The 26,505-nt window shown below is 43.1% G+C and overlaps 1 protein-coding gene across 2 annotated transcripts in view; it reads left to right on the top strand.

Annotated features, from left to right (window-relative positions):
• The first annotated feature begins 8,624 nt into the window (after positions 1–8,624).
• Positions 8,625–26,505, top strand: part of KPNA3 (karyopherin subunit alpha 3) — an 86,671-nt gene continuing 68,790 nt past the window's right edge. Inside the window, exon 1 of one of the 2 annotated variants that reach the window (XM_050949249.1) lies at positions 8,625–8,774. In XM_050949249.1, the coding sequence (XP_050805206.1) occupies positions 8,694–8,774 (81 nt within the window). In that variant the 5' untranslated portion in view covers positions 8,625–8,693. The remainder of the gene's footprint in view (positions 8,775–26,505) is intronic. The other variant, XM_050949259.1, reaches the window with a different exon arrangement.

Raw genomic sequence — 26,505 nt, 5'->3', positions numbered from 1 at the left:
CACTTTCTGTCCAAGATCCACTGTTTTCTATGCACCAGAAGAGGTCATCATACTGCAATTTATTCCTTGGTAAATTCATCTAAACAGAAACATTGTCAATAGTTCCCTACATCAGCCTGTAGGGGGAACTCAGTCTCCAAAGCCAGGAAAAATTGTGAAAGAGTTTTGTCATATAATTTAACAACTGCTATTGCATGCCTGTTCATTTAACCCTTATGTCCTATGCTGCAGGAAGAGGGATGAACAAATTTAAGACATTGACATTATGTACACTATAGCAATCTTCAAAGACGTCCTCTTCTCTTTACAAAAATTGAATACAGTAACTCTCACTTTATGTTGTAGTTATGTTCCTGAAAAATGCGACTTTAAGAGAAATGATGTTAAGTAAATCTAATTTCCCCATAAGAATTAATGTAAATGAGGGGGTTAGGTTCCAGGGAAATTTGTTTCACCAGACAAAAGACTATAAGTATAAGTTTTAAACAAACAATTTAATACTGGTACACAGTGATGATGATTGTGAAGCTTGGTTGAGGTGGAGGTGTCAAAGGGTGGGATATTTCCCTTAGTGCTAAATGATGAACTAGCAATTGGCTGAGCCCTCAAGGGTTAACTCTCGCACTCTACAAGGCAGCAGGAATGGAGGAAGATATGCACATTTCCCCTTTAAGTACACTGCCTTGTTAATTAGATCAGCTTGCTGAGATCACAGCTGCTGCAAGCTCCCTCCGTCCTGAGCCCTGCTCTATGGAAGATGGGGTAAGTGGGGTGCAGGAGCTGGGGAAGGGGACACCCTGACATTAGCCCCCCTTTTCTTTCCCTCCCCCCTGGCACAGCAAGCAGAAGTCTCGGGGAGCAGCTCCAAGGCAGAGGGCAGGAGCAGCACATGGCAGTGGGGGGAGGGATACAGCTGAACTGCAGGCAGCTGCTGCACAGGGAACTTAGGGGAGCAGGGAGCTGATACGGGGCTGCCAGTCCACCCTGGTCCCAAGCCCCCCCAGCTAGCTGCAAGGGGCTGCTCTTCCTTCAAGCAGTAGACAAAGCAGGCAGTTGCCAAATGACAGCATTACACAATTGTAAACGAGCATGCTCCCTAATTGATCAGCAAAGTAACAACTAAACAACGTTAGCTGGGACAACTTTAAGTGAGGAGTTACTGTACATGATTCATGGCCAATAATACTAAACCTTATATATGCTACTTTGTTCATTGAATCTACAACATATAAACATTCATGGGCACTGACATGTGTGCATATATATTAAACCATTGAAGTTAACAGGAGTACAATGAAACTATGTTCATTGCTCAAAGAGGATGACTTACAATGGTTAGGGGACGCATACCTTTGAATTTCCTGCCTTTTCTGAGATTAAAAATCTCAGTTGTAAAGTTGCATAGCAGTCACTTACCTTGGACACTAGTCCTGAGCTTAAAGTAAAAATCTATTCAACTTTGTAGCATATCAAGAGCCTGCTAATTCTCTTGATGGCTGAAAGAAGGAGACGCTGCTGCTGTCTGGAGTATCTTCACGCCTGTAAATGTGGCTTCTGCTGTTTGGTAGCAAGGGAAGGCAACACTTGAGTCAAAAGGAAGAAGAAATCAACAATCAGAAGACTCCTGCTATAGAGAGCAGAGACCCAGTTACCCAAGGCCCACAGACAGCCAGGAGGAGGAAGGCCTTGTCTACGTGGGAAAATGCACCAGTTTAACTTAAATCAGTTTTTAAACCAGTGCAAAAGACTGAGTAACACTCTTTGAATCCTTCCACTGGCTTCCTCTTCTCTACAGCACCAAACATTCACTTTCAAGGCCCTTCACAGTTAACCGCCACCCTATCTGACATCTTTTATTCTCTCTAGAGCTGTCAGTACCTGCCTCCAACTGGCCTGTGATGCCAGCCACAGCTGCTGACTTGTTACATTTTCAAACATCTTCATGCTTTCCCCCAGGCTGCCCTTCACACCTGTAAAAATCTGCAAAGCTACTCACCTTCAAATCCCTCCTCAAAACTCTTCTCTGCCGGGGTGCCTACCAAACACTTGACAACAGGCAGGCTGCCAGTGTGCAAAGAGCACTGGCTGTCACACTAAGCAGTGATGTCTCGTTGTTTCTTTGTAGTCTTCCATCTGTCTGTACCCATCTGCTATCTCTTGTCTTATACTTAGATTGTAAGCTCCTTGGGGCAGGGACCTTCTTTGGGATGTGTTTGTAAAGCACCTAGCACTATGAGGTCCTGGTCCATGATAATACAAATTATAAATAATAGCCATAATTTTCCAGTTTAATTAAAACCTATTCCTGGTCAATGTAAGCCAAATCACTCTTACGCTGAAATAAGTTTTCACAGAGGGGTTTCCATCTATTCTGCTCTATTGGTTTAAATTCACATCCTTAGGTTATACCAGTGCAAATTTCCTGCTTAGATAAGACCACAGAAAAATCACTCTTCTGACCCCCAATAAGATCTGCACGAGTGATCTTAAAAAAAATTCACAACTGATCTCACTGAGAAGAATCTAACTGTAATGAAATTGACAATACGTGCACTTCCAATATCTGGGCCAGTTATGTCTTCTAAAATCCAGTAATCCAAATATGCCTTTTAAAAACTAACTACACAGACTTTAACTGGATTCTCTGTTTAGCTATCCTTCAATCTGTTAACTCCCTGCTGTCCAGGGAGCAGTTGGTAGGATTAGGGCCTACATTAGATTTAAAACAGCATGGATGACAATATAAAAAGGACATGGTAAGACAAGGTAAACAAGGAAGATCATGACATACTATTGTGTTTGGACGTATTCTGTTACAAGCACTTAAGTTTTAATTAAAAAAATTAATGCCTGGGACAGTGTCCAGAAAGAGGGCTGAGGTGGATTTAGAATTATTTTGAACGACAGATAAAAGACAATGCCTCCTAAATGAGAAGATAGTAAAGACAGTTCAGCAGCTGACCTCGGTCTGAGGAAATCCCACCGCTAGCTCTTGTTTTTTTTAGTCTTAGGCAATTATTATTTTATCTCTTCACACTAGAGAGTGCTTTTCATGAGGGATCTCAGTGTATTCTTTTGCCCTGTACCGCACTGGCATCCTGAGCAGTTTTTGGTGCTGTGGACTAGTTCAAACCTACCATTCTGACAATTATTCAGATTGCTGTATTGTTACATATGCCTGTCAACATGGCATCTGTCATAGCTGTGAATGATCTTTGAGAAGCTTTCTTACCATTTAATCTTCTCTTTTACACATCTAGGAGAAATACAACTATATTTAGAATCCCCTTGGATTGTAATTCAGGAATTAAGAGAGCCTGTGCCAGGCATCTGCCATATAATTAATTGTTCCACAGCCTCTTGCATTCTTTTTGGGCATAAACTGAAATGCAGACACTAAACAATGTTACTACTATACATGATTCTACACATATTTTTAAATAATAATAAACTGATGAAATTACAAACCCAAGGAGTGGAGGTATATGGAGGAAATAAATTTAATCTCAGATATTGACTTTTACTTACTAAATATAACAATTAGAGTTCTAAACCATCTACAAAAAAAATAGTTTGTATTTCACAAATTCCCTCTCTCTTGGGTATTTCTAAGCACCTATCACTGTGGTTTCTAATCACCTATATGGAGATCATTAATACTTTTGACACAGATGTCAAAGGTTAGATCTAAGGAGGGAATATGTCTTGAATAATACTTGGCCAGCCTTTAACTTCTAATAATCTAGGAGGAGTTCACTCTGACTTCAGTATCCCCAAATTATAGTTATGGTGATCTATACCAAAGTAGCAATATTGATACCGAAGGAAACCTACTAGAGTCTGAGACTAGAAATAAAAATCTTAGCTATCAAACATGAGACCTTTGTTGAAAAGAAGTCTCGATCTTTTGAATATTTTGTAGTAAACAGAGGTGTTTATAATGTAATTTTTCTTCTAGCAACCCATCAGGTTTATAGCCATCAGTCAACTCAGATTGTGCATACTGAGAGTAGAAAGATCTCCTGCACGACTGTCACAAATATAACCTTGCTGTTATCTTTTGAAGCCTAAATCAGTGTTATCTCTTCAAATACAAGGAAGTCTTTTTCTCTTTATACTGATTGAACTGTACCAAAGATTTACCAGGTATTCTCTATACAGCTTTTAGATAAACATTTTTTTTTTATCTGTAGCATCTGCACTATTTAACAAACTGTTACTTATTATCAGAGACAATAGAAAGGCTAATGGAATGTTGGCAAAGCCTGGGACAACTTTGTGTCAAATATGTGGAATTTATTTAAGTGGGGAGGCTGGATTTTCATTTTCTATTCTACTTGGCCTTATTCTTATTTTGAATTTCTGAATGCTGAAAATGTACCTGGTGCTGGACAGACCAGAAGAGAGAGAGAAAGTTTAATATTTAAATGGACAAACAAAACAATACTCCAAAACAGTGGAGCAGGGTGAAAATATAATGGTACCAGAATGTTTTTCTTAAAGGTGATCTGCAAAGGAATTTTTAAAGATGGTGCTTGTATCTCTGTTTGCTTCTTTCATGATATATAAAAATGGTATGAAAGTTTTTTGGTTTTTTGGTTGTTGTTTTTTTTACTGTTTTCCCTCCTCTGCTTGTTTTGTACTTTTGGAAATATCAGGAATATCAAAATTTGGTCTTCTGTAGCTTTGCTGGGTGACATCCCTGGGAAGTCTCAGGTGCATATTGTGATCTCTAATGCCTTAGTTTATTGGGGTGAAGGTACTGAATCTTTGTGCAAAATGTTAGTCACTGCAGTTAAAAAGATGTTAACAAAAACAAACCTTAAGGACTCTTCTACATATCATTTTGTAAAAGTTTAACTACATTTGTATTTAAAAAAAAAAACAATTTGAGTTTAAATCAGTGCAATCCCCTGTTGAGGACACTTCACAGTGGGGATGGGTCACACACAATTTAAATCAGTTGTTAATGCCAATTTTGTTAAATCAGTAGAAAACTATGTGTAGATAAGCCCAAGTGGGGTGACCTCCTACCCCCACTCCCTCTCAGTTGCTCCATTCACACACTTGTTTCTTGTGATGTCATAATTTAATTAGTTCTACAGACATAGTTTTACAGCCTTGACACAGTGTCTCCTATTCTCATTATATTTGATGTTTTACTTAAAGCCCCAGCAGCTAGTGGCCAGTCATGAAGTGAGAATCACAGATTTCATTAGGGAAAAAAAGTTTCTAGCCTTCCTGGTTGTGGAGAAAAGCTTAAAAATACACTCTGACTTGCACTCCAGAGGCACTAAAACAGGCAAGTTCTTACAATAAAAAGCAAACAGAGGACTCCCTTGAGCTGTTCAGGGCCCCATGCAATTGCTTAGTCTGCTTATGCTTAGCGCCATCTCTGACTGCATCCTCACTGGTGCTGCACTTCCTGAAGGGTGTTGCTAGTATTACTAGGGGCATTACACAAAGTTCTTTGTACTGCAGTGAGATAAGCCACTTTATGATTCTTCCTCCGTGAATTGTGGGATGACTTGTCTGTCCTTCTGGGCACCTTGGAGGAATTGTGGGAAGGTATAGCAGGATAACCAGCTTTCAAGTGATTTAGCTGCATCCTCGCTGCAAAGGTTTTAGCCTGCAGCCTCAGATGATCCAGCTAGCCTGAGTTAAAAGCACCACTAAACTTGGGTCAGAGGGCTGTGTATGTGGATGGGAGCGGTTTGGAGCAATACCCAAGTAAGACCCCGAGTTAACGCCACAGTGAAAATCTACTCTTAGATTACATTTTGCTAAGAAGACTAACATTTATAGAATTCATGGGGAAAGCATATGAACCTAATATCAGCTATCATTAGAGAGTTGTTCAAAAGTATTAGTGCAGTCCTACTCTAAAAAGTGACTATGTACAATGGCATCACCTTGCTCAACAGATCAGACAATGTAGAACAGATCCCTGTGTGTTTTTAAAGAATAGCTGCATACCTTAGTGACTGAAATAAAACCCTGGTATTATAAGCACTTATGTATGTGCTTAACTATGCAAATAAGTACAGCCATTGTGTTCAGTCAGAATACCTGTGTAGACAGGTGTTTGCAGATAAGGGCCTAAGATTTGACTCTTTTTGGAACTGCAGAACCAACACAGTTCATAAATTCAAATTACAACAGGTTCGAAAGTGAAGTGTCTTTTCTGCTGCTGGACCACATTTTGTGTGAAACCCACAAAACCCTGTAATTTGTGACTTCAGAATCCAACCCTTTTGTCTGTCCAACTTTTTATAAACTGAAGTTGCTGAGACTAGGAAATGTTGTTCTCTGTTAACAAACAAAATCAGATGGAATATTTATTTGCAAGTTTTAAATAGGCAGCATTGTTACCATGGAATGTCTTTTCAAATGAGCTAAATGTTAGGATGCGATAGCTATCTCAAGCTGTGCTTGACATATACTAGATATTTGTTACTTTAGACATAATCGGACTTAAGTTTACATTCCAATGAGATGCAAAAGGGGATGTGTGCCTTGTTCCAGATTCAAACAACACTGTATCAGTCATTCTCTTACCATTTTCTCTGCATCCAGAAAGGCTAGATTTATTCTTTTTAAAGCTTATTCTGGAGTAAACATTAAAAGCTATTTGTAGACTGGAAGTTATAAAAATCTATCTTTATTTTTAACACACTTTTTGTGTAATCTTGTTAAGAGCTGTGCCGCTAAATGACCTCAGGCCATGTTATAGATCTCATAAGCCAAACAGGGTCAGGTGTTCAGGTCAATATTTGCATGGGAGACCACCAGGGAAAGTCCAGGGTTTTTAGGAATCTGTATTGATGATTTTGACCTTGTCCTTGCTACAAAAAGGTGTGTTTTTACTTAAGTTAAAATCCAAATGAAGGCAAAGAACTTGACCTGCTAAGTGATAGCTCATGTGAAAACTACAAATTGTTCTGTCTTTCTTCACTAGAATTGTACCTCAAGTTAGTTAACTCCTGTTAAGAACACACTGTTACTCTATAGTGAAGATAAGGCCTTAGTGGGTAGCCCTCTCAATGGCTACACTAGGAAAAGAAGTGTGTCTTTAACTTGTATTAAAATCCTAGCATGGACAAAGCAAGTTAGTTAGCTTATCAAACTTAGGGCTAACATTATCCATTAATATGTGTTAAAACCAAAACTGGCCTTGCCTACACTAAACTTTTAACACGTGTCCTTTAATACATGTTAAAGTACACTTTTTCTCCTAATATGAACATGACTAGTGAAGAAAAGGCCACAGTAAGTTCTGAATGGATGTCTCAGCATGGTGTTGATTAGGGGTTTGGCAGCAGAAAAGAAGCACATAGTGCTTCTGGACATTGATTCAGTTTATGATTCTGAAAGTATAAAACTAGTTCAATACATACATATAGTCTGTTTTGTTGTTGCTTTTGTACTGAACAAATAATACTTTGCTTTATGGAGGCTATTTTCTCATTGGTTCTCATTGTCATTACACCCTGAGGGAATAAACTTAGAGGCAGTGGACCTAAATCAGACTGGCTGAGGTAATCAGAGCTGACACATACGGGATTGCAACCCCAGGTCTGTCAGTGGCGGAAGTGGATGATTCTACTTTGAGGCAGTGATGGCCTGAGACTCTGAGTGAGTGGGTCACTTGAAACCAGGCAGTTGCCAATTAGCCAAGTAACTGACACTGATACATAGCTTGAGGCACAAGCAGTGTTCCCAGCTCTCATGGTTTTATTAAGTCTTCCACTATTTGGGGATTGTCTTAAAGCTGCAGCACCTAGGGTGACCAAACAGCAAGCATGAAAAATCGGGATGGGGAGTAATAGGAACCTATTATAAGAAAAAGACCCAAAAATCAGGACTGTCCCGATAAAATGAGAACATCTGGTCACCCTAGTGGCATCTGGACTCAGGAACACAGGGCTAGCTCAGTTTTAATTTAAAAAAATGTTTCCAGCTTCCACAATTGCAGAGAAAAGCCTGAAAATGTACCCCAAAAAGGAGAGAACTGCAGACTCTAGCTTGAAGGAGCTAGAAAGGAGACATCTAAACATGCTGCCTGGATGCTGGAACGAGAAGTACCAAGGTGCTGCCATACCCACTGGCTTGAAGTGGTACCATCATATACAAGGTTTTTAATTTGGGTCAATAGCTCTCAGCACCCCTGCTCCACTTGCACGTGCTACAAAACCCTGGCATTCGAAGGGGCACCACCTCCCTAGAAGACCACCACGCACACCATCCTCCGTGCGTTCCGCCGGCAAAGCGGACTGGGCGACCCACAGCGCGTCACAATGCGGCTCACAGAGACTACAAGACCCACAGTGCAGCGCGGCGTACAGTCGCGAGACTCCAAACCGCATTGCATGCCGGAGCCTGTAGTCTCCGCCGCTCGCTACTGCAATGGCTTCCATGTTATGCAAATAAGGCGTCCCTCAAATTAGCATAAGGAAGGAACGGCAAGCAGCAGCGGCGGCGCCGGGCCTGAAGCAGAGGAGGTGTGTTCTACAGTGTCACGTGCCGCGCTCTTCGTCACTCAGCAACGGCGCGTGCCCCTGCTTTCCATCCCCCCCCCTCCTCGCGCTCGTCACTGAACGTCCCTCTCCCCCGCCCTCTCGCCCTCTCCCCCCCTCCCCGCCGCCGCCGCCGGAGCCGCCTCGCAGTAGCTGGGAGCCGCCGCCGGAGCAGCCATGGCCGAGAACGCCGCCGCCGCCGCGGGCCTGGAGAACCACCGCATCAAGAGCTTCAAGAACAAGGGCCGCGACGTGGAGGTGAGTCCGGGCCGGGCCGGCGGGTCCCGCTCCCGCCGGGGCTGAGCTCGGCCGCCGCCTCCTTCTCCTCCCCCTCCTCCGCCCCGGGCGGGCTCGAGGGGAGGGGCCCGCACCCCGATCCGAGCTGGGCGGCTGCCGGGCCCGGCGGGGACAGTGGCCGCCGGGGGCTCGGCGGCGGCGCAAGGAAAATGCCGCCGGGTTTTTCTTCTCCGTCATGCGGGCGCGGCCTGGGGAGGGAGCAGGGAGCCCAGCAGGGGGTGCGCGGCCGGCCGACCGCCTCCCCTCGCCGCCCCGCCGCGGGCCTGCAGCCTCCCATGGCGGGGCTGAGATAGGGGCAGGTGGGGGGCTGCCGGGCTGGGGGCTCGATCGCGCCGCTCCCCGCCCCGGCTTGTTCCACATGAGGCTGCGTGTGGGGCTGGGCCTGCCTGGGCAGGCGGCGGGATGCGCCAGTGTCCGTGTGGCCCCCTCCTCGCCCGGCTAACCAGCTGCCTCCTCGTCTCCCTGCCTGATGCTCGGAGGGATCGGCGGCGCTTGCATGGGCTGGACAATGGGGCCGGCTGCCTTTTGTGTCACCCCTTCGGGCGGTAACACCCCTTCCCCCAAACACCCCGCCGCAGGTCCCTCGCATGTCGGCGCTGGTGCTAAAGGCGGCCACCTATTTCTCTCTTAAATGTTGTAGGCCTGCCTAGGCCGGGCTATAGGGGCCAGTGGCGAAACTGCAAGGGCCGCTCCCACACTCAGTTGAGCTTTTTTTATCGCGCACACTGTGATGGTCGCTGGTTTTCGCTACCAATTCTTGCTTAAATTCTCCAGTCTTTAACATGACACGAGACGGTTCTTGAAATGAGGGCAGTAGCTTAGCAGCGTAGATCTGCTAAGAGTCTCCATCTACTTACATCAAGCAGCATAGAGGGATAGCTTTCCTTAATCCCCTCTCCAAATCTGGAATGCTGTCCCTTTTACAAAGGTAACTGAATCCCCAAGGGGATTGTTTAGGTATTTTGACTCCACTCGCCTTCAGTACTGTGGGCATCTTTCATTGTAACCACTACGGAAAAGAGGAGAAATTCGGAGGGGCTGATGTCTGTCATTTTCTAGCTAAAATAATGAGGAAAAAATCTCTCTGAAGTGAAAGCTAATCTATGATGAAAAAGGGAATGGTGTGCCTAAATATACTGTCAATGTGTTTTGACCCCATTTGAGGGTGTTCCTCAATTATGTTGCTATGTTTGATTATAACTTTTAAATAATCCAAAATAGACTTTGAATGTACACCCTTTTAAGGTAAATTTTGAGTTGGAGCAGAATTCACACCTTTACTACTATTGTTTGGGTGGAGACAGTTCGCAGACTTAGTTTAACAGGAGCCATGTCTTTGTAAAGATGGCATTCACAATGTAAGCTAGTCTTATCTTAATTTCTGTTCAGGTTGGTGGTGGTAAATCTCCTTTGCACACAAAGCTCTTTCTATGGAGAATGCAATCTTTTTACAGAAAGGTTTTCTCTCTCCATTTTGGGAGACAATTTAACAGTGATAATTGGATTAGGCAAACATGTCCCACCCTTACACCAAGTAATTGGCTTCTATCTTCTGTTTTTTTTCCCCCTTCATTTTCAGTCTCAGTCTGTATTTTTTTGTTTGCCTCTCCCTCTGTCCTTTTCTTTCTTTCTCCCTGTTGCAAATACTGGCTTTATTGTAGCAGTGCTGAACTTAAGCTTCTGCCTTCCCATCCACTGGCCTAACAGGTTGAAGATAAAAGCAGGGGCAAACTGAGGGTCCCCACATAGCATAATCTGATCTGTCATCTAAACTGCCTGATATGCAGATGTTTGAAACTGGTGACTACTGAGCTGAGGGGATTTAAGGGCTTGTCTTTATGGGGAAATTGGCAGGCATGGGAATAGTTATACTGGAATAGCTATAGTGGAGTAACTCCCTCATGTGGACACTCTATTCTTGTTAATTACTCTGCTTTGGAAGCATAATCATTTCAAAATATGATCAGGGGAGTTATACCAGAGTAGCTGTTGTGGAATAATTCTGCTGTTTCTATGCAGAACACAATTTCCCTGTGTATAGAGTGACAAGATGTCCCAATTTTATAGGGACAGTCCTGATTTTGGGGTCTTTTTCTTATAAAGGCTCCTATTACCTCCCACCCTCATCCCGATTTTTCACATTTGCTGTCTGGTCACCCTACCTGGAAAGTAAGATGCTTCAGAGCATGTCTATACAAGGTGATTGGTCACACTGCTTAGCACATGTTGAGCCAAAGGGTGCATCCATGCTAAGAAAAAGGGTGCTTAGCTTAAACCTGGTAAGGAAACCTATTTCAGATTAGCATTGATGCCCATACCTCAAAAATATTCTTCTTGAAAGGAAAAGTGTAGAAATATATAGAAGTTGCACATTGACCCAATGAATTTAAGGTTAGAAGTGTGTGTTAAATGAAACTTAGAATCTGATAGAAAAAAGAATCAAAATCATAGAACATATGGCTTTTTTTTAATATCCGTATTCCAGTAACTTTGGTGGTCATCCTTTTTCTGGCTGTCCAGAGTACCCATCTTGAAGTAAACAGTAGCAGTATCCTTTTTAATAGCTTTACCTAGCTAGCTATTAGGCTGCCAGAATATCCAGGAGATTATTTTAGAAGAATATTCCTTGTTTTGCCCCAAATCATTATGTACTTACCATCTGGTGATACTAATGGATTGAGCTGTTTCTGAATAAAAGATACTGTTTTTGACAGGAATGTTCCATTGATTTAATAAAATATATGCTATACTGGGCAAAGCAATAGAGCTCTGTGTGGGACTAGTGTAGAGCCCTGCAGTAGGACTGGGATCCTGCAGGACCTGCTGTTATAGTGGGAAAGGGATTAAAAATAGTACCACAAAGGGTTCTACAAAGCAGTTGCCTCCTGTAAGATTGTGGATCTGGTAACTGATATGGTTTGAGAATTATTTGTGCTTTGGCACTTGTACCACAACAGAGGTGTTCTTCTATTATAGGAGATACTCTTAAAAAAAAATTAGTGTTCATTTCTATAGATACTTTTAAGTAAAGAATATCTACTAAAAGCATGATCTAAACTGTTGACCAAAATGCTCCATAGCAATTTATCATCTGTTGTTTGATTATGGTTACTGACTTCTTTCTGCTAACCAGGCTTGAATTAATGTAGAGTACATTGTTTAAGTAACCATCTTCCTTTAGCTTCTATTCAACTGATATTATTGAATATTATAAAATCACTTTTGGTCAAGTACAAAATGTTCTGGCAAACCAATCTACTTATTCTTTTCTTAAGTTGTAATTAACATTTTCACTGTTGGGTCTGCTATGCTGTAACAACCTTTTCTTGTTATAACCTGAGTGGTCCTTACATTTTTTTAAGGGAAGAATCCTTCTATATGCAAAAAGACTAGTTCTCTTGTACTGCAGGGCTAGGTCTTTGAAAGAGAGCACAGTGGGACTTTGTGGTATCTTGTATACCACAGAGCCAAGTTTTGCAGTACCTCCTCTGTAGGAGAAAAGAAAGTGGTATCTTGGTGAGCAGTTGTGTGGCCAGTGGATTCATGAACTGTACAGTCCACTGACTGCAAAGGATGGGCCACTGGATTGCCCTGGTTCCAGACTTGTGGAAGAATTGTCTCCCTATCCCTGTGCTGGTTGCCCGCATACACAGCCAGCCAGTCTACTCAAGTTATGCCCAGGGGATCAGAATTTCAACCTGTGTAGTGTTAATATCTCAAAGGTGGTCCTTCTGAAAAATGGAATAGTAATAATCTAACACCAAATTGTAATCATGAAATTAGCTTATGTTTTGTTTTATAAACAATGAAAAGCCTTAATTGTTGTTTCACAGCTCAGTTTGTACTTTTAAAACATTCTTTGCAGTTTTAAAATCTATAGGAAAAGACTGATTTTTAGTTTCTCAATATGCATAGACCCTGCCTGTGAGAGCTTACAGTTATGCAACACTTAAGTTGTGTAAGCCTTTTATGGAGTTTTAAAGTTTGCTATTTAAACTGGGTATGTCCTGTAAAGTCTCAAAACCACTTAGGGCATGTCTACACTACAAGCATTACAGATGCAGCACTGCAGCTACTCTGCGCTGGTGTAGACATATGTTACAGCAATGGAAGCTGTTTTTCTTCAGTCAATACCAAGCTGAGTAATTAAGACCGCTGGTCAGGGAGACAACCCACTTCCTTCCCTGACAAACCAAGGGATGCACCCCACCCATGTACTTATTTGCTGCACCGTTACTGACTTTGGGTATGGCTACACTTGCAGCTGTACAGTGCTGGGAGTTAAACCTGTCTTCGTACAGCTGAGTAGGGAAAGCGCTGCAGTCTGGCCACACTGACAGCTACCAGCGCACTGTCGTGGCCACATTTGCAGCATCTGCAGCGGCACTGGGCGCGAAGCATTATGGGCAGCTATCCCAGCATTCAAGTGGCTGCAAGGTGCTTTTCAAAAGAGGGGGTGAGGTGGAGTGTGACAGGGAGCGTGGTGGGGAGAGAGCGTGGAGTTTTGGAGCCGACACTCTGTCAGCAGCTGCCTTGCAAGTTCCGACCTGTTCACTGAAAGCAAATAGCCTTTGTTTTTTTTCCTCACAGACCAGATAAGCAGCCTCCCCGAAATGGACCCCCCCCGCATGCCACAGTGCTTCTCTCTTCAAGCCCCTTCCTTCCCCTCTCTTCAAGCAAACATTAGCTGTGGTCGTTCCAAAGGGAGCTCATTCACAGCAAACAGGAGCTGTTTGTTTTTTTGATAAACAGGTCCCGGAGCCCAGAGTTCACAACAAAACAAAGAGTGATCTTTCTTTACTTAGGATTATGGGAAGGTTCCGAAGGTCAGTTACAGCGTAGTAAGATTATTCTCTGTTTACACTGGCACCGCAGCACTGCAGGAGCAGTGCTATTCTCTTTATTCCTCCCGTGGAGGTGGAGTACAACCAGCGCTGTAGCCAGGGAGATACAGCGCTGTATGTGCCTTGCCAGTGTGGACGAGGAGTGAGTTACAACGCTGTAACTCTCAAGTGTAGCCAAGGCCTTGGACTCTAAATACATTCTGTGGGTGGTGTACCTGAGCCCCCATATCCACCGATGTCTTAAAAACTCCCACACCCCAATCTGGGTCTATGCTCTTTATGTACTATGAATGTATCTCGTGAATCTTGTAACGGATAATTGTAATCCGTCATAACTCAATCCTTTCCCCAGGTGTACAATACCTTCCCTCTTACCTTGTGTAAATTCTATTTTAAATATTAACTTCAATAAAATTTTTATATCCATCCCCTTAAGAGGCAGTAGCTAGGTTGACAGAAGAATTCTTCCTTCGACCTAGCTGTTTTTATATTGGGGCTTACTTAAGTTGACCTAAGTTTTAACTGTAGGCCAGGCCTTGTACTAACAAAGTGAAAAATAAAGTACAAACTGTGAAATAAAGTATAATCAAACCTTTTAATTTAGAAAAGCAGTTATAAAAAATCAAGTTGACACTGACATTGCAACTAAACTGACTTTTAAAAAAAAATGCAATTTGATGTTGAGGTTTCTAATTTGCTGTCTACCTGCAACCTCTGCACCTGTTCCCTCAACCCTATCCTGTCCCACCTTCCCTCACTCCTGTCACCCCTTTCCTGCCCTCCCTTGACTACTTGCCTGGTTCTGGTCTGTTACACTCATATTTTTGTTTAGAGCCATAAATAGCACCCATGCACAGACTCATGGTGTCCTGCCAGTTATTTAAAATTACAGATCACACCATTTCAGTCAGCTTACCCCTCTACCAACAAGCAGTCATAAATAAAAGAAGCTACAAAAAAGAAAAACGTTAAAGTTATGTAGGTTGCAAAGTAAAAAAACCAAAACAACCCCTTCTACCCCGAAGTCAGGAAATGCATGATCTGCAAGGTTGCCCATGCACCCTTGTGTGTCTATCCTGCACACTGTATGTGAAGTGGGGAAAAAGTATGTGATCATGTAATTAAAACTCTTACAAAGCATTACATAAGAGGCCAGAATTAAGGGTGCATAGGCAACTATTTAAGGCATTTCCTAACTTTTGAGAGCTTGACTTTGCAACCTAAATTTGTGTAACTTCAGAATTTTTAAAATGCCTCTGCCTTTCTCATATACAACTGTAATACCCCAAGTCATGAATCAGAAGCATTTGAACCCTGAATCTTCTGCCATGCAGCACAGCTTTCTACCACTTGAGCTACATGACTGGCTACATTAGGTGGTAGCAGGAGATGGCTACTTTGCCAGGGAGGGGAATGAACTGCTGGTGTTTGTCCTGAGACTGATGGTAGGAGTGAGCAGGAAGAGATTGGTATGGCTGCATTTGGGACTTACAGAGGTGCCCAACCCAGCACTCTCTCCCCTCTACCTGGAGTTCAGGGAGTTCCTTTTTCATACAGTGTTCCCAAGAAGAGGCTAGATTCCAGGGGCATGGGAGTGTACCCTAGAGTAGTTAAGCACTGTAACAGATTACCAAGGGAGGTTGTGGAATATCTCTCAAACCTGTTCTTAAAAAACCTCCAGTGACAAACACTTGTCAGGGATGGTCTAGATCAGGGCTTCTCAACTTTATTTCTGAGCCATCTCTTCCCCCCGCCCCACCGCATACATGCTATAAAAACTCCAGGGCCCACCTGGTTTTCTACATATGAAAACCAGGGCCTGCGTTTGGGGGGTAGCAAGCAGGACAATTGCCTGGGGCCTCATGCGTTGGTGTCAGAATGAGGCGGGGAGGCAGGGTACCATGGTCCTCCCACTTTTTGAAAGTGCATGGGTCTGTCCTGTCCACTTTTCACCCCCATCCTTCCTCTTCCCCTGGAGGCCCCCACCCCTGACCAGGCCTGCAGCTGGAGCATGGGCAGCAGGGGTGTGTTTGTGTGTGCTGTGCTGCAGACCCTCTGCCTACCCAGGGGCAAAGAGCAGCCCCTGGCCCATGTCTCCACCCCTACCTCCCCTGTCCCCTGCCCACACCCAGGGCAGGTGGAGGGTCTGCATCTCCTCTCAACTGCCTGGCTGCGGGGCTCTTATGGCTAGGCTCTGGCTCCGAGGCCCCATCCCCCGGCCGGAGCTGGTTGGGGTAAGAGACTTACGGGCAGCTTTGGGGAGCTGCAAACCCTTCATCTGTCCTGGGCGGGGGCCCCGGCCAGGGGCTGCTTTCAGCCTCTTTCTCTCTCTCTCTCTCTCTCCCTTCCCTCTCTTCCTCTCTGCCCCCCCCCCCACCCACTCCCGTGGCAGGTGGAGGGTCTGTGGCTCCTGGCCTGCTCTGGCTTGGCTGGGTGTGGGGTCTTAGGCAGAAGGGGCAGGGTCCCTAGCCTCCCCCCACCCCCCTCTTTTGGGAAGGCTCCACCCGGGGCTGGCTTCATGCCACAGGTGCCCCCCCTCCCCAAAGCTGCATTATTCAAGCTTCAGCTTCAACCATGGGTTATGGGGCTCAGGGCATGGTCTTCAACCCCATATGGCAGGACCTTGGCTTTCTGCCCTGGAGCGAGTCTAATGCTAGCCCTATTCGGCAGCTGCACTGAAACCTGCTTGTGGCCCCCCAGGGGGCATCAGATTCCTAGTTGGGAACCACTGTTCTGGATGATACTTAGTCCTTCCTCAGTGCAAGGATGTGGACCAGATGACCTGTTATCCCTTCAAGCCCTACATTTCTGTGAATCTCTCTCTCTGCCATTGTTTTTATTGCTCTGGTGGTTTCCAGGTGTTCTCAGTGTAGTGTTTGCTGCAGCTTTGGCAGCTGTATGGCCCTGATCTTTAGAATGTTTGCTCATGTTCAGTTATTTTGGCATGCTGCCAAAATTTTCCGGCTGATAGGGGCAGTGTCAATTTTTTACACCTTATTAGTCAGCCAAATCTGAACAGAATTTCATTCAGTAAATGAAAGGTATGTCTCTAGACATGGACCTCTTTCTCTGCCAAATATCAAAAGCCTTCTGGAAGCAGTGGAGATGTTAGAGCAGGGATAGGCAACCTCTTGCAAGTGTGCCGAAGGCGGAACACGAGCTGATTTTCAGTGGCACTCACACTGCCTAAGTCCTGACCACCAGTCCCGGGGGCTCTGCATTTTAAAATTTTAAATGAAGCTTCTTAAACATTTTAAAAACCTTACTTACTTTATATACAACAATAGTTTAGTTATATATTATAGACTTATAGACAGAGGCCTTCTAAAAACTTTAAAATGTATTACTGGCATGTGAAACCTTAAATTAGAGTGAATAAATGAAAACTCGGCACAGCACTTCTGAAAGGTTGCCGACCCCTGTGTTAGAGCTTCTAAAAAGGGTTGTAAGAGTATTTTATAATGGAAAGTGTTAAGCGGATAAGTATTGCTACCAGTTTTCCATATAATAACAGTCCCACACATTGGCTCGTGCTTTTCACTTGCCCCTGATTCTTCTCAAAGGCCAGATGAATCAAATGGGAAGCGAGCCATAAAAGCAAATTGTTACTATTTTGGACCCATGGAAGGAGGGTGTTCCAAGATCTGGTCTCTGTTATGTTGAGGGGAATGTAGCATTGTTACTTCATCTGATACAGTACATCCTCGGAGAGAGCACCTGTCTCATGTTCCCAGGGTAACCAGTGTAGATCCCAGAGAATGGGTGTCATGTGCTTTCTCTAGGACAAATTGTCAAATGAGTGGTTGCCCTTCTATGCCCGTTCCGTTCCAGTTTTCAAATGGATTTAAAATTTAGTCCTATGTAGAGTGCATCTCCAAACATACCCGGTCTGCTCTGTCTCCCTTGACTCCAGTCTTCAGGGTAGCTTTTTGAGGAATGGCTAGACAAGAATATACTTGTATTTTGAAAGCATGGGGCTGGAAGAGAGCGAGAAGCTACTGAAGGATAGCTCTTCAGGAGCTGCTTCTCTGGAATAATTCACCCAGTTCTAGTCTATCTCACAAAACAGATAATAGAACGTAGTGGAAAATGTTTAACTTTTCTGCTAAACTAAAATGACAGACGTCATGGAAGTCAAATCTACTATACTATCTTTGATTAAAAACATTACAAAAAAATCCCATCATGTGAACATAACTTTTTCAGTATATTTAAATACAACTTTTCTAGATTTGGTGGAGTAAGATCTTTGAATGTCATTTTTTTTCTGAAGCTACAAGCGAGCATTTTCAGGTAAATTGGAAATGGAAACGGCCCCTCATAACCTGCAATGTTGTGAACTGCATGGAATTAGTTGAAGTATGGGATTGACTATATCAAATTCTTGACCAGTGACTGACTAATCCTTGGTAGAGTAGTGACAATTATAAGGTCTAATAGCTATAGTCTAAAAAAGCATACTATATAACTCTGGAAAGGATGGAAACTTGAAGTTTCTAGTAATACTTAGCATTTGCTTCTAAATACTTAGCATTTGCTGGCTGGTCATACAATATTCATCTTTAAGTCTCATTCCACATACTCTTGCTTTTCTCTTCATTACCCATTCAATTCTAACAACTTTAGCAGCTACTGCCTCTACCATCTGGAATGCCTCTTATTGAGTATAAAAAAATTAATCTCTAACTTCATTGTCTCCCAGCAGAAAAAGGGTGCTAGAGTTGTCAAAATTAGTTTGGGGGAAATCTTCAGATTTGGTATTTTCTTTCAGGACCAAAAACTGTTGAACCATTATTATTCCAGTAGTCATAAAAGGTGCTAATCATAATTCTACAGCAACTATCACAAATTCCTAGGATGACAAAGTCCTTATCCTAAAGCACGTACATTCTAAAAAGAGCATCAGAGAAGATGCAGCAGACAGGTAAAATGGTCAGGGTGATGGACACATGTTGTCTTCATTTTTTTTTCTTGCTTAATTTTGTTTATTGGTGTTGTGAGGCCAGGAGTGGGGTGAGAATGACGGGAAGGGAAGTTGTCTCGGGCAGTAGCTGTTTTCTAGGTCAAGGGTTCTCAACCTTTTTGTTTGAGGCCCCCTCAACATGTTATAAACTCCACAGCCTATCTGTGCCACAACAACTGGCTTTCTGCATATAAAAACCAGGGCCGGCGTTAGGGGGTAGTAAGCAGGGCAATTGCCCAGGGCCCCATGCCACAGGGGACCCTGCATAGCTAAGCTGCTCAAACTTTGGCTTCAGGCCTAGGTGAGCTGGGGGAGGTGGGGTTTTGGCTTTCTGCCCTGGGCCCCAATGAGATTAATGCTGCCCCTGCTTGGCAGACCCTCTGAAACCTCCTCGCAGCCTACCAGGGGGCCTTAGACCCCTTGTTGAGAACTGTTGTTCTAGGTTACTTGTCTCTGGCATGCTTAGCACCGTGGGACTCTGATACTTGATTGGGGTTACTCAGAGCTACTGTAATAACAGTATAAGGTACAGGCTGGGGGAGAGAAATGGGCTCTGGCTGGGCTTTTCCACACCTTAATGCTGTCAGGGGGAACTCTCTGCGCTTCTTGGAGCTGCCTGCTCTACCTCAGCAGGTATGGTCTACTTCCCCCAGTTAATGTGGCTAGGGTTCTGGGATCACTTGCCTACTCTTTCAGGTCAAGTAAACTTTCCCAACCATTTTGAAACTTCTGATGCAAGTACAGTGTGGCTACTAAAGTACAGCAAGCACAAAATACCACCTACATGTTGCACAGACATTTGTATTACATGAGTCAAGTCATTTGAGCATTTCTCATTGAATCAGTCACCTTTCACTGAAAATTTATTTCCCCATATTCCATCACTTCTGTGGCTATTTTTGATAGTGACTTGAACTGCAGTTCTGTGTCCATGCTTTTTTACACTGGTGATTATCAAACTACGGAACAAATGGTTCTCTGAGATAATTCGTGGAAGTTAACACTACCTGTAGCTATGTTGCCATCTGCATGCAGGCTTGGTTAGTATATGATAGACTGTCTTTGCAGCAAGATTTCAAAGGTTATACTTTTAAAGAAAATATGGAAGCTTTGCTGTATGGATTTACTCAAAATTAATAAAAAATAATTGTTGGGTTCCATACTCAGTAACTGATAATCATTTGTTTAATTTGTTGGGATTTGACAGAAAAAAATAATTTGAAAATCTTGTATGTCTTCACCAGTAGTAATGTTTTCATGGTCCTGATTATGCTTTCAACACCTGTGTAATCCTTTAGTCTGCAATGGGCATAATCTGAAGTCCAATGGAGATCAGATATTACTGTGATACCGTGGAAGAAGGCTGGCCTTGTGGTTCAGGTTGTGGACTGGGACTCTGGAGACCTAAATTTCATTCCTGCTTTGCTATAAACATCCCTTGGACAATTCACAATCTTTCTGTGCCTCAGGTACCCATCTATAAAATGTTATAATAGTACTTCATAATGCCCCTATGAGGTATAGAGGATAAACACAGTAATTGTGAGATGCTCAGATACTACAGTTCCAAGTGTCATACAAGTACCTAGATCCTAGCGTGGGATTGATGGGTGGCCTCTGAAGGCATAGTCTCAATACAGTAAGGGCTTGTCTACGCTACCGCACAGGGTCGATCTAAGATATGCAACTTCAGCTACGTGAATAGCATAGTTGAAATCAACATACTTAGATCTACTTACCACAGTGTCTTCACTGTGGTAAGTCAACAGCTGATGCTCTCCCGTCGACTCCACTTGCGCTCCTCATTCTGGTGGAGTACCGGAGTCAACGAGAGAGGACTCAGTGGTTGATTTATCACATCTATACTAGATGTGATAAATTGACCCCCACTGGATAATATAGTATATCGATCCGGCGGGTAGTGTAGACAAGCCATTAGATCAGGGTTTTTCAAACAGGGGTTGCCGCTTGTGTAGAAAAAAGCCCTGGTGGGCTGGGCCTGTATGTTTACCTGCTCTGTCCTCAGGTCCGGCTGATCACAGCTCCAATGGGCCAGTGGGAGCTGCTGGAAGCGGCGGCCAGTAAGTCCCTCGGCCCACACTGCTTCCAGCAGCTCCCATTGGCCCCAAGCAGCGATCCACGGCCAGTGGGAGCTGCGATCGGCCGGACCCGCGGATGGGGCAGGTAAACACACAGGCCCAGACCACCAGGGGCTTTCTCCACACAAGTGGCGACCACTGTTTGAGAAACCCTGCCTTAGACTGAATAAACAAATCTGTAGCCAGAATTTGGTCTAATAAAATCTTTATTACTGGGGATCCATGAGATGGAAAGAATACAGCTTGACTGATGGAACCTAGGATGAGTTAGTGAGGCTGGCAGTTAAAAAAACATCTGTTAGCAAATTGAAGGAATTGGATATGGAAATCCAATGAGACAATGAATATGGAATCCTGTAATAACTCTTCTAGTCACTCTTAGAACAGACTCACCCTTTAAATTCTGCAGAGAACACTGTCTAGAAACTCTTTGGAGGGCATAGAAATTCCTTATCCATGCATTTTCCACATGAGTCTGTCAGGGTATGATATTTTCTGTTGGACACATAATTTTTACTCATTTACTCTTAGTAATTATACGTAGTTAATATATTAGAGCTTTTAAGTGTGAATATTAAAATATAAATGTTTGTACAATAAGCATTTAGATTTGTTACATAAAGACAGAAATTTCAAAGTTAGGTTGATGTACAGACCTTATCAACACATGCCATATATAACCTCACTTGGTGTGTATAAAAAAAAAAAAGTAATTTTTACTTCTTCATGTTCTCTTTAGTTATGGCCAAAAGCTTTGGTAAAAGCATGCTATACTGGTTGCAAAGTGCAAGCACTCAGAAATGAGAAAATGTTTGATTTAAAAGTTTTGAAGGATATACAGTCATCACCAGTCAATAGAAGTGAACCTAGAACGCATGCTTTCCTGGTCCCCATTATTATGTCTTTGTATTGGGGGTTCCTAAACCCTCCTTTGGAGGGGTGGGGGCTCCTGGCCTTGGAGAAGGACAGTAGGCAGCTGGATCTGGGGAGTGGTTGGTGAAACCCAGCTCTACTTTCACTCCACCACAAAGTGTGTAATGCCCTCAGAGGAGGCAAGGATGGTTCCATGGCCCAGAAGTGGTAAGGGGAAGTAGACCAGGCTCCCCAGCCCTTGATGCTCCAATAGCAGGGACAATCTGAAGCGCTATGGAAGCCCCATGTAAAAGTGCTCTCATTAATTGAGAAATTGTCCAAAATGGTCTGCTAATATTTCTCTCAGATCTAGGAGTGGAGCCATTGAACAGCAGTCCTATCTATCCCTAATAGGATTTGCCTGCAAGTAAACACCAGGAATCAACAATGTTGAAAGGATCTGATAGGTCTAACGATATCAGCATGGACTCCTGCTTTTTATCCTTCACTAAGATAGTTTAGTAAAGTAGCCAATGGAGTCTCTGATCCTGGTCTGTACTTGAATTGACATGGGTCTTCCATTACACCACTCTTATAACTCCAGGCAATTTTCCTTTCTGTGATTATGAATCTTTTTTTTCCCTGGACTATTCAGTCAACTTCCTCCTTTCCAACACAGAGGTTGGAAAGCTGGATCTGACCCAAGCAAGGGTATATAAAAAGGGCTGTCTTTATTTCTTAATCCTACTGGGATTTTTGCCCCTTTGGAAAAGGCCAAGTAGTGGGGGATTTCAGTGGGTAGGAGAATAAGGAAGAAGCACAGAAAGGGTTAAATGTTAAGTGCTTGGGTGACTTAGGCTTGGTCTACGCTGCATAGCTATGTCTGTGTACAAACTGCAGCCTTGCTCCCGCCGATAAGTGCCCTACCACACCAACATCATAACCCCATCTTCATGGGAGGTGTAAGGATTATGTCAGAGTAGTTAGGGTAATGCAGCATCTGTGAAGATGCTACCTTACTTACATTGACAAGAATGAAAACCAACAGCCAATTTCATGGCTCCTTACTGGAGCTATGGAATTGACCAGAAAGCCTGGCACCAGTGGTGGGCTCCAGGTAGAGCAGGGCTGTCCCCTTTCTTCAGCTCCCTGCTAGGAGTGGGGGGCAGCCAGAAGTCCGGGCTGTCAGCCCCCCCACTCACCTTGCACCTTTTCAGTTGGTGGAGGTGCTCCTGGTGAGGACATGCACCACTGACAGAAGAAAGCCAGTGTGGATGTGAACCGCAGTAATTACTGCGGTGTCTGTAAGTGGACCTGACGTAGGTTGACTTAAGTTTATAGTGCAGAGATGACTTTAGACTCCTAAGTCTCAAGTGCTTTTGAACATATAACTGTAAGTATCCAACCCATCCCCTTTCTGCTTCAAAATCCACAATATAACCAACCACCCAACCCATAACACCATATTCATCTCCCATCCTAACTTTACCAACTAAGCACCTGAATTTGGCTCCTGCTCTGCTAGTGTGGCATCGGGAAAGAGGTTGAGTTTTAAGGGTTGCTTATTCTCTAGGTATTCTAGTTAGTGATGGGGGCAGGCTGGGCTGGCACAATAGTCTCCAGTTCTGTTTATATTGCAGTGGTGGGAGTCTTTCATTGCATTACAATTCAAGTGTAAAAGTCTAACCTAAGACTTAACCTTGGCTTTGTATAATCTTGCTCCCCCTTGCAACTGAAATGATGGAAAAAATTGTAGTTAAAATGGAAACAAATTTTAGTGACTGCCAAATTAAACTTGATTTTATGGGCAGAATTTAAATTTGATATTGAGCCACTGTTCTGTATGCAAAAATGCAGTTTTAATTTATTTAATAAAATAAAAAAATCCTTGAATCTTTATATTTCTTCTCTCTCAGAATGACTAATGACGTAATATCTGAAGAAATAGTTGGTGGCTACTTTAGATACACTTAAAAAGGAAAACTTGTACTGTAGCCAAAGTGAAGGCAAGTGTATATTCCAGGGGCCTAGAATTCCTATTCTGTAGTCCCTCAAGCATAATCTTGTATGATTTACTAAAGTGCATATGTAGGATAATCTAAAATTAATTTTTGAATATGAAGTTTAAATACTTTGTGAACAGCAATGGCACAAAACTTTCTGAATTTGATTCTACACTCAACTACAGTACACGGCACCAGGAATAGTTATCCTACACCAGTTTTAAATCGTGTTTGAAACTGATTCAAGTAACTATCCAAACAGTTTGGCTGGTCAGTGTGGATGGGGTCAAGCTTTTTGTATACAAAGTTGGTTTTGGAAGAGGAAGGGTTGTTGAGTTCTTTATTCTGTGCCAGGACATTGTTTCTAAACTTGATTTGGTCCTATCTCCAGTGACATACATATTCTGTACTACAAACTATCATCTTCATTTTTAGAGTTTTTTCTTGTCATAATTTCTTCTCTAAAAATCTTATTCATTCATGTTTAAAGATTCAGTAAATCTTAATTCTTATCCAAAACTTCAAAGCAATTGTTTATGCCCAGTTCATAACAAATTTGCTTATTTTTTGGATCTAATATTGTGAAATACTAGGAAATGGTGGTGTTGGAGACCTGGATTTAAAGCTGGTTTGACATAAACAGGTTATTTCAGAGTGGGATTGTTAGCGGTGACATTTGGTCTCAGCATTCATTCTAAGGACATCTTCCCCCCCAAACCTCTGGCTGGGGTTTTGCTGATAGAAAACCTTTTTATATAGGGTTGCTTTGGGTGTTCATTAGAAAAGCACAGACACAGTTGGTGAGCGCTTGTCCTTTGTAGCTGACCACTGCGGCTGAACATTACAGGAAAAAAGTATAGGAGACTAAAGATGGAGTCGTCTGGGAACAGCGTCTTGCTGTTTTGATGCTTGCTGAAATAGTTGGTAGACCCTTCAGACTTGTATCCACTTGCAACTGCTGCTATTGTGGATACAAAGATAATGAGGGATATAAACCAATCACTGAGGGAAAGTCAAGAAGAAATTTTCCTTATGAACAGGTTACTTCATAATTATCCATTATGAGGTTCTTGTATTTCTCGCTGAAGTATTTGGCACTTGTCCACTGTTGGAGGCAGGATGCCAGACTAGAAGGAAGGCTAATCTGATCCTGTATGACAGTTTCTATTTTCTTGTGTATATTCTCTGTGATGACCAACAAATAGCTGCTGAAGACTGCTTTGCCAGAGATTTTTAAACCAGAGGTTTGAAGATTTATGTAGGACATTGTCTTGGAAAGGCAGTTTCATTTATTTTAAGATCTAGTGAATTTCTTGACATACCGTCCTATGTGGCTTTTCTCATCTTAGCATTTTTTATTTTTAATAAGTATTATTTAAATTTAGTTTTCATCCAGTTGTTAGGTTTGACTTCAGTAGCTGTTACTGACCTTTGTTTCAGAGGAGGCGGGGAAGTGAGTCTGTTTTGGAAGGAGATAATAAATGAACACACATTAGTTCTGTCAAAATAGTGTAAACCTTTAGAGCCTACAAGTCCACTCAGTGGTGGTACTTGTTCAGCCAATCATTAAGACCAATACATTTGTTTACATTTACAGGAGATAATGCTGCCCACTTCTTATTTACGTCACCTAAAAGTGAGAACAGGGGTTTGTATGGCACTTTTATAGCCAGCGTTGCAAGGTATTTATATGCCAGATACGGTAAACATTTGTATTCCTCTTCATGCTTCAATCATTGTTCCAGAGGACATGCTTCCATGCTGATGACACTCATTTAAAAAAGGTGTTAATTAAATTTGTGGCTGAACTCCTTGGGGGAGAATTGTATGTCTCCTGCTCCATGGTTTTACCCACTTTCTGCCATATATTTCGTGTTATGGCAGTCTTGGATGCCGACTCAGCATATGTTTGTTTTAAGAATGTTTTCAGTGCAGATTTGGCAAAATAGGTACCAATATGAGATTTCTAAAAATATCTTTAAGATTTAAGAATCTGAAGTGCCTTCCATGATCTCAGAGGGATAAGGTGTGCAACGTGCTGATGGAAGTCTTAGGAGCAACACTCCTATGCAGAAACTACAGAACTCGAACCACCAAAAGAGAGAACCAGCTTTCTGTTGGTGGCATCTGACTGAAATGATGAAAATGAAGGTGTCAGTCTGCACTGCTTTGGATTGTTATCAAGCAGAACCCACCTGTTCTAACTTTCAGGTGATGTAAATAAGAGGTGGGCAATGTTCTCTCCTGTAAATATAAACAAATGTATTGGTTTTAATCAGGGGTCGGCAACCTTTCAGAAGTGGTGTGCTGAGTCTTCATTTATTCACTCTAATTTAAGGTTTTGCATACCGGTAATACATTTTAACGTTTTTAACGTTTTTAGAAGGTCTCTTTCTATAAGTCTATAAACTATTGTATGTAAAGTAAACAAGTTTTAAAAAATATTTTAAGAAGCTTATTTTAAAATGCAGATCTTATCAGTTTAGTGCAGTAGTTCGTAACCTGGGATGCATGCACCCCCTGGGGCAGAGCCAGTGCAAGGATATTTTGCACCCTTAGCGAAACTTCCCCCTTGCCCTCCCTTCCCCCCGCATCCCCCTTGCACATAGGTTCATTGAGGGGCAAATCCCAATGAGCCTTTATAGACCCAAGGGGCCACCCGTGCCCAGGGGCTGCTCCCCAGACCAGGTTCCCCCCTCCCTGCCCCCTGAACTCCCCTGGAGGGTGCATAGCCCTCCCTACCCCACCCAGGTGGTCCTCGCCTCGAATCCACTCACTGGCTTTGCTGGGCTTGCGTTGCTGCAGCAGCTTGGCTAGGAGGAGTCGCCTTCCGGAGGCACCGGAGAGCCAGAGCGTCCCGCTTGCAGCAGCAGCGAGCCCCAGCCATGGAGGAGCCGGCGTAGTGCAGGGGGGCAGCAGCCCTGCAAAGGT

This window comes from Gopherus flavomarginatus, chromosome 1, assembly GCF_025201925.1.
Source record: "Gopherus flavomarginatus isolate rGopFla2 chromosome 1, rGopFla2.mat.asm, whole genome shotgun sequence".
Classification (NCBI taxonomy): domain Eukaryota; kingdom Metazoa; phylum Chordata; order Testudines; family Testudinidae; genus Gopherus; species Gopherus flavomarginatus.
This window is presented reverse-complemented; position numbering and strand designations above follow the sequence as displayed.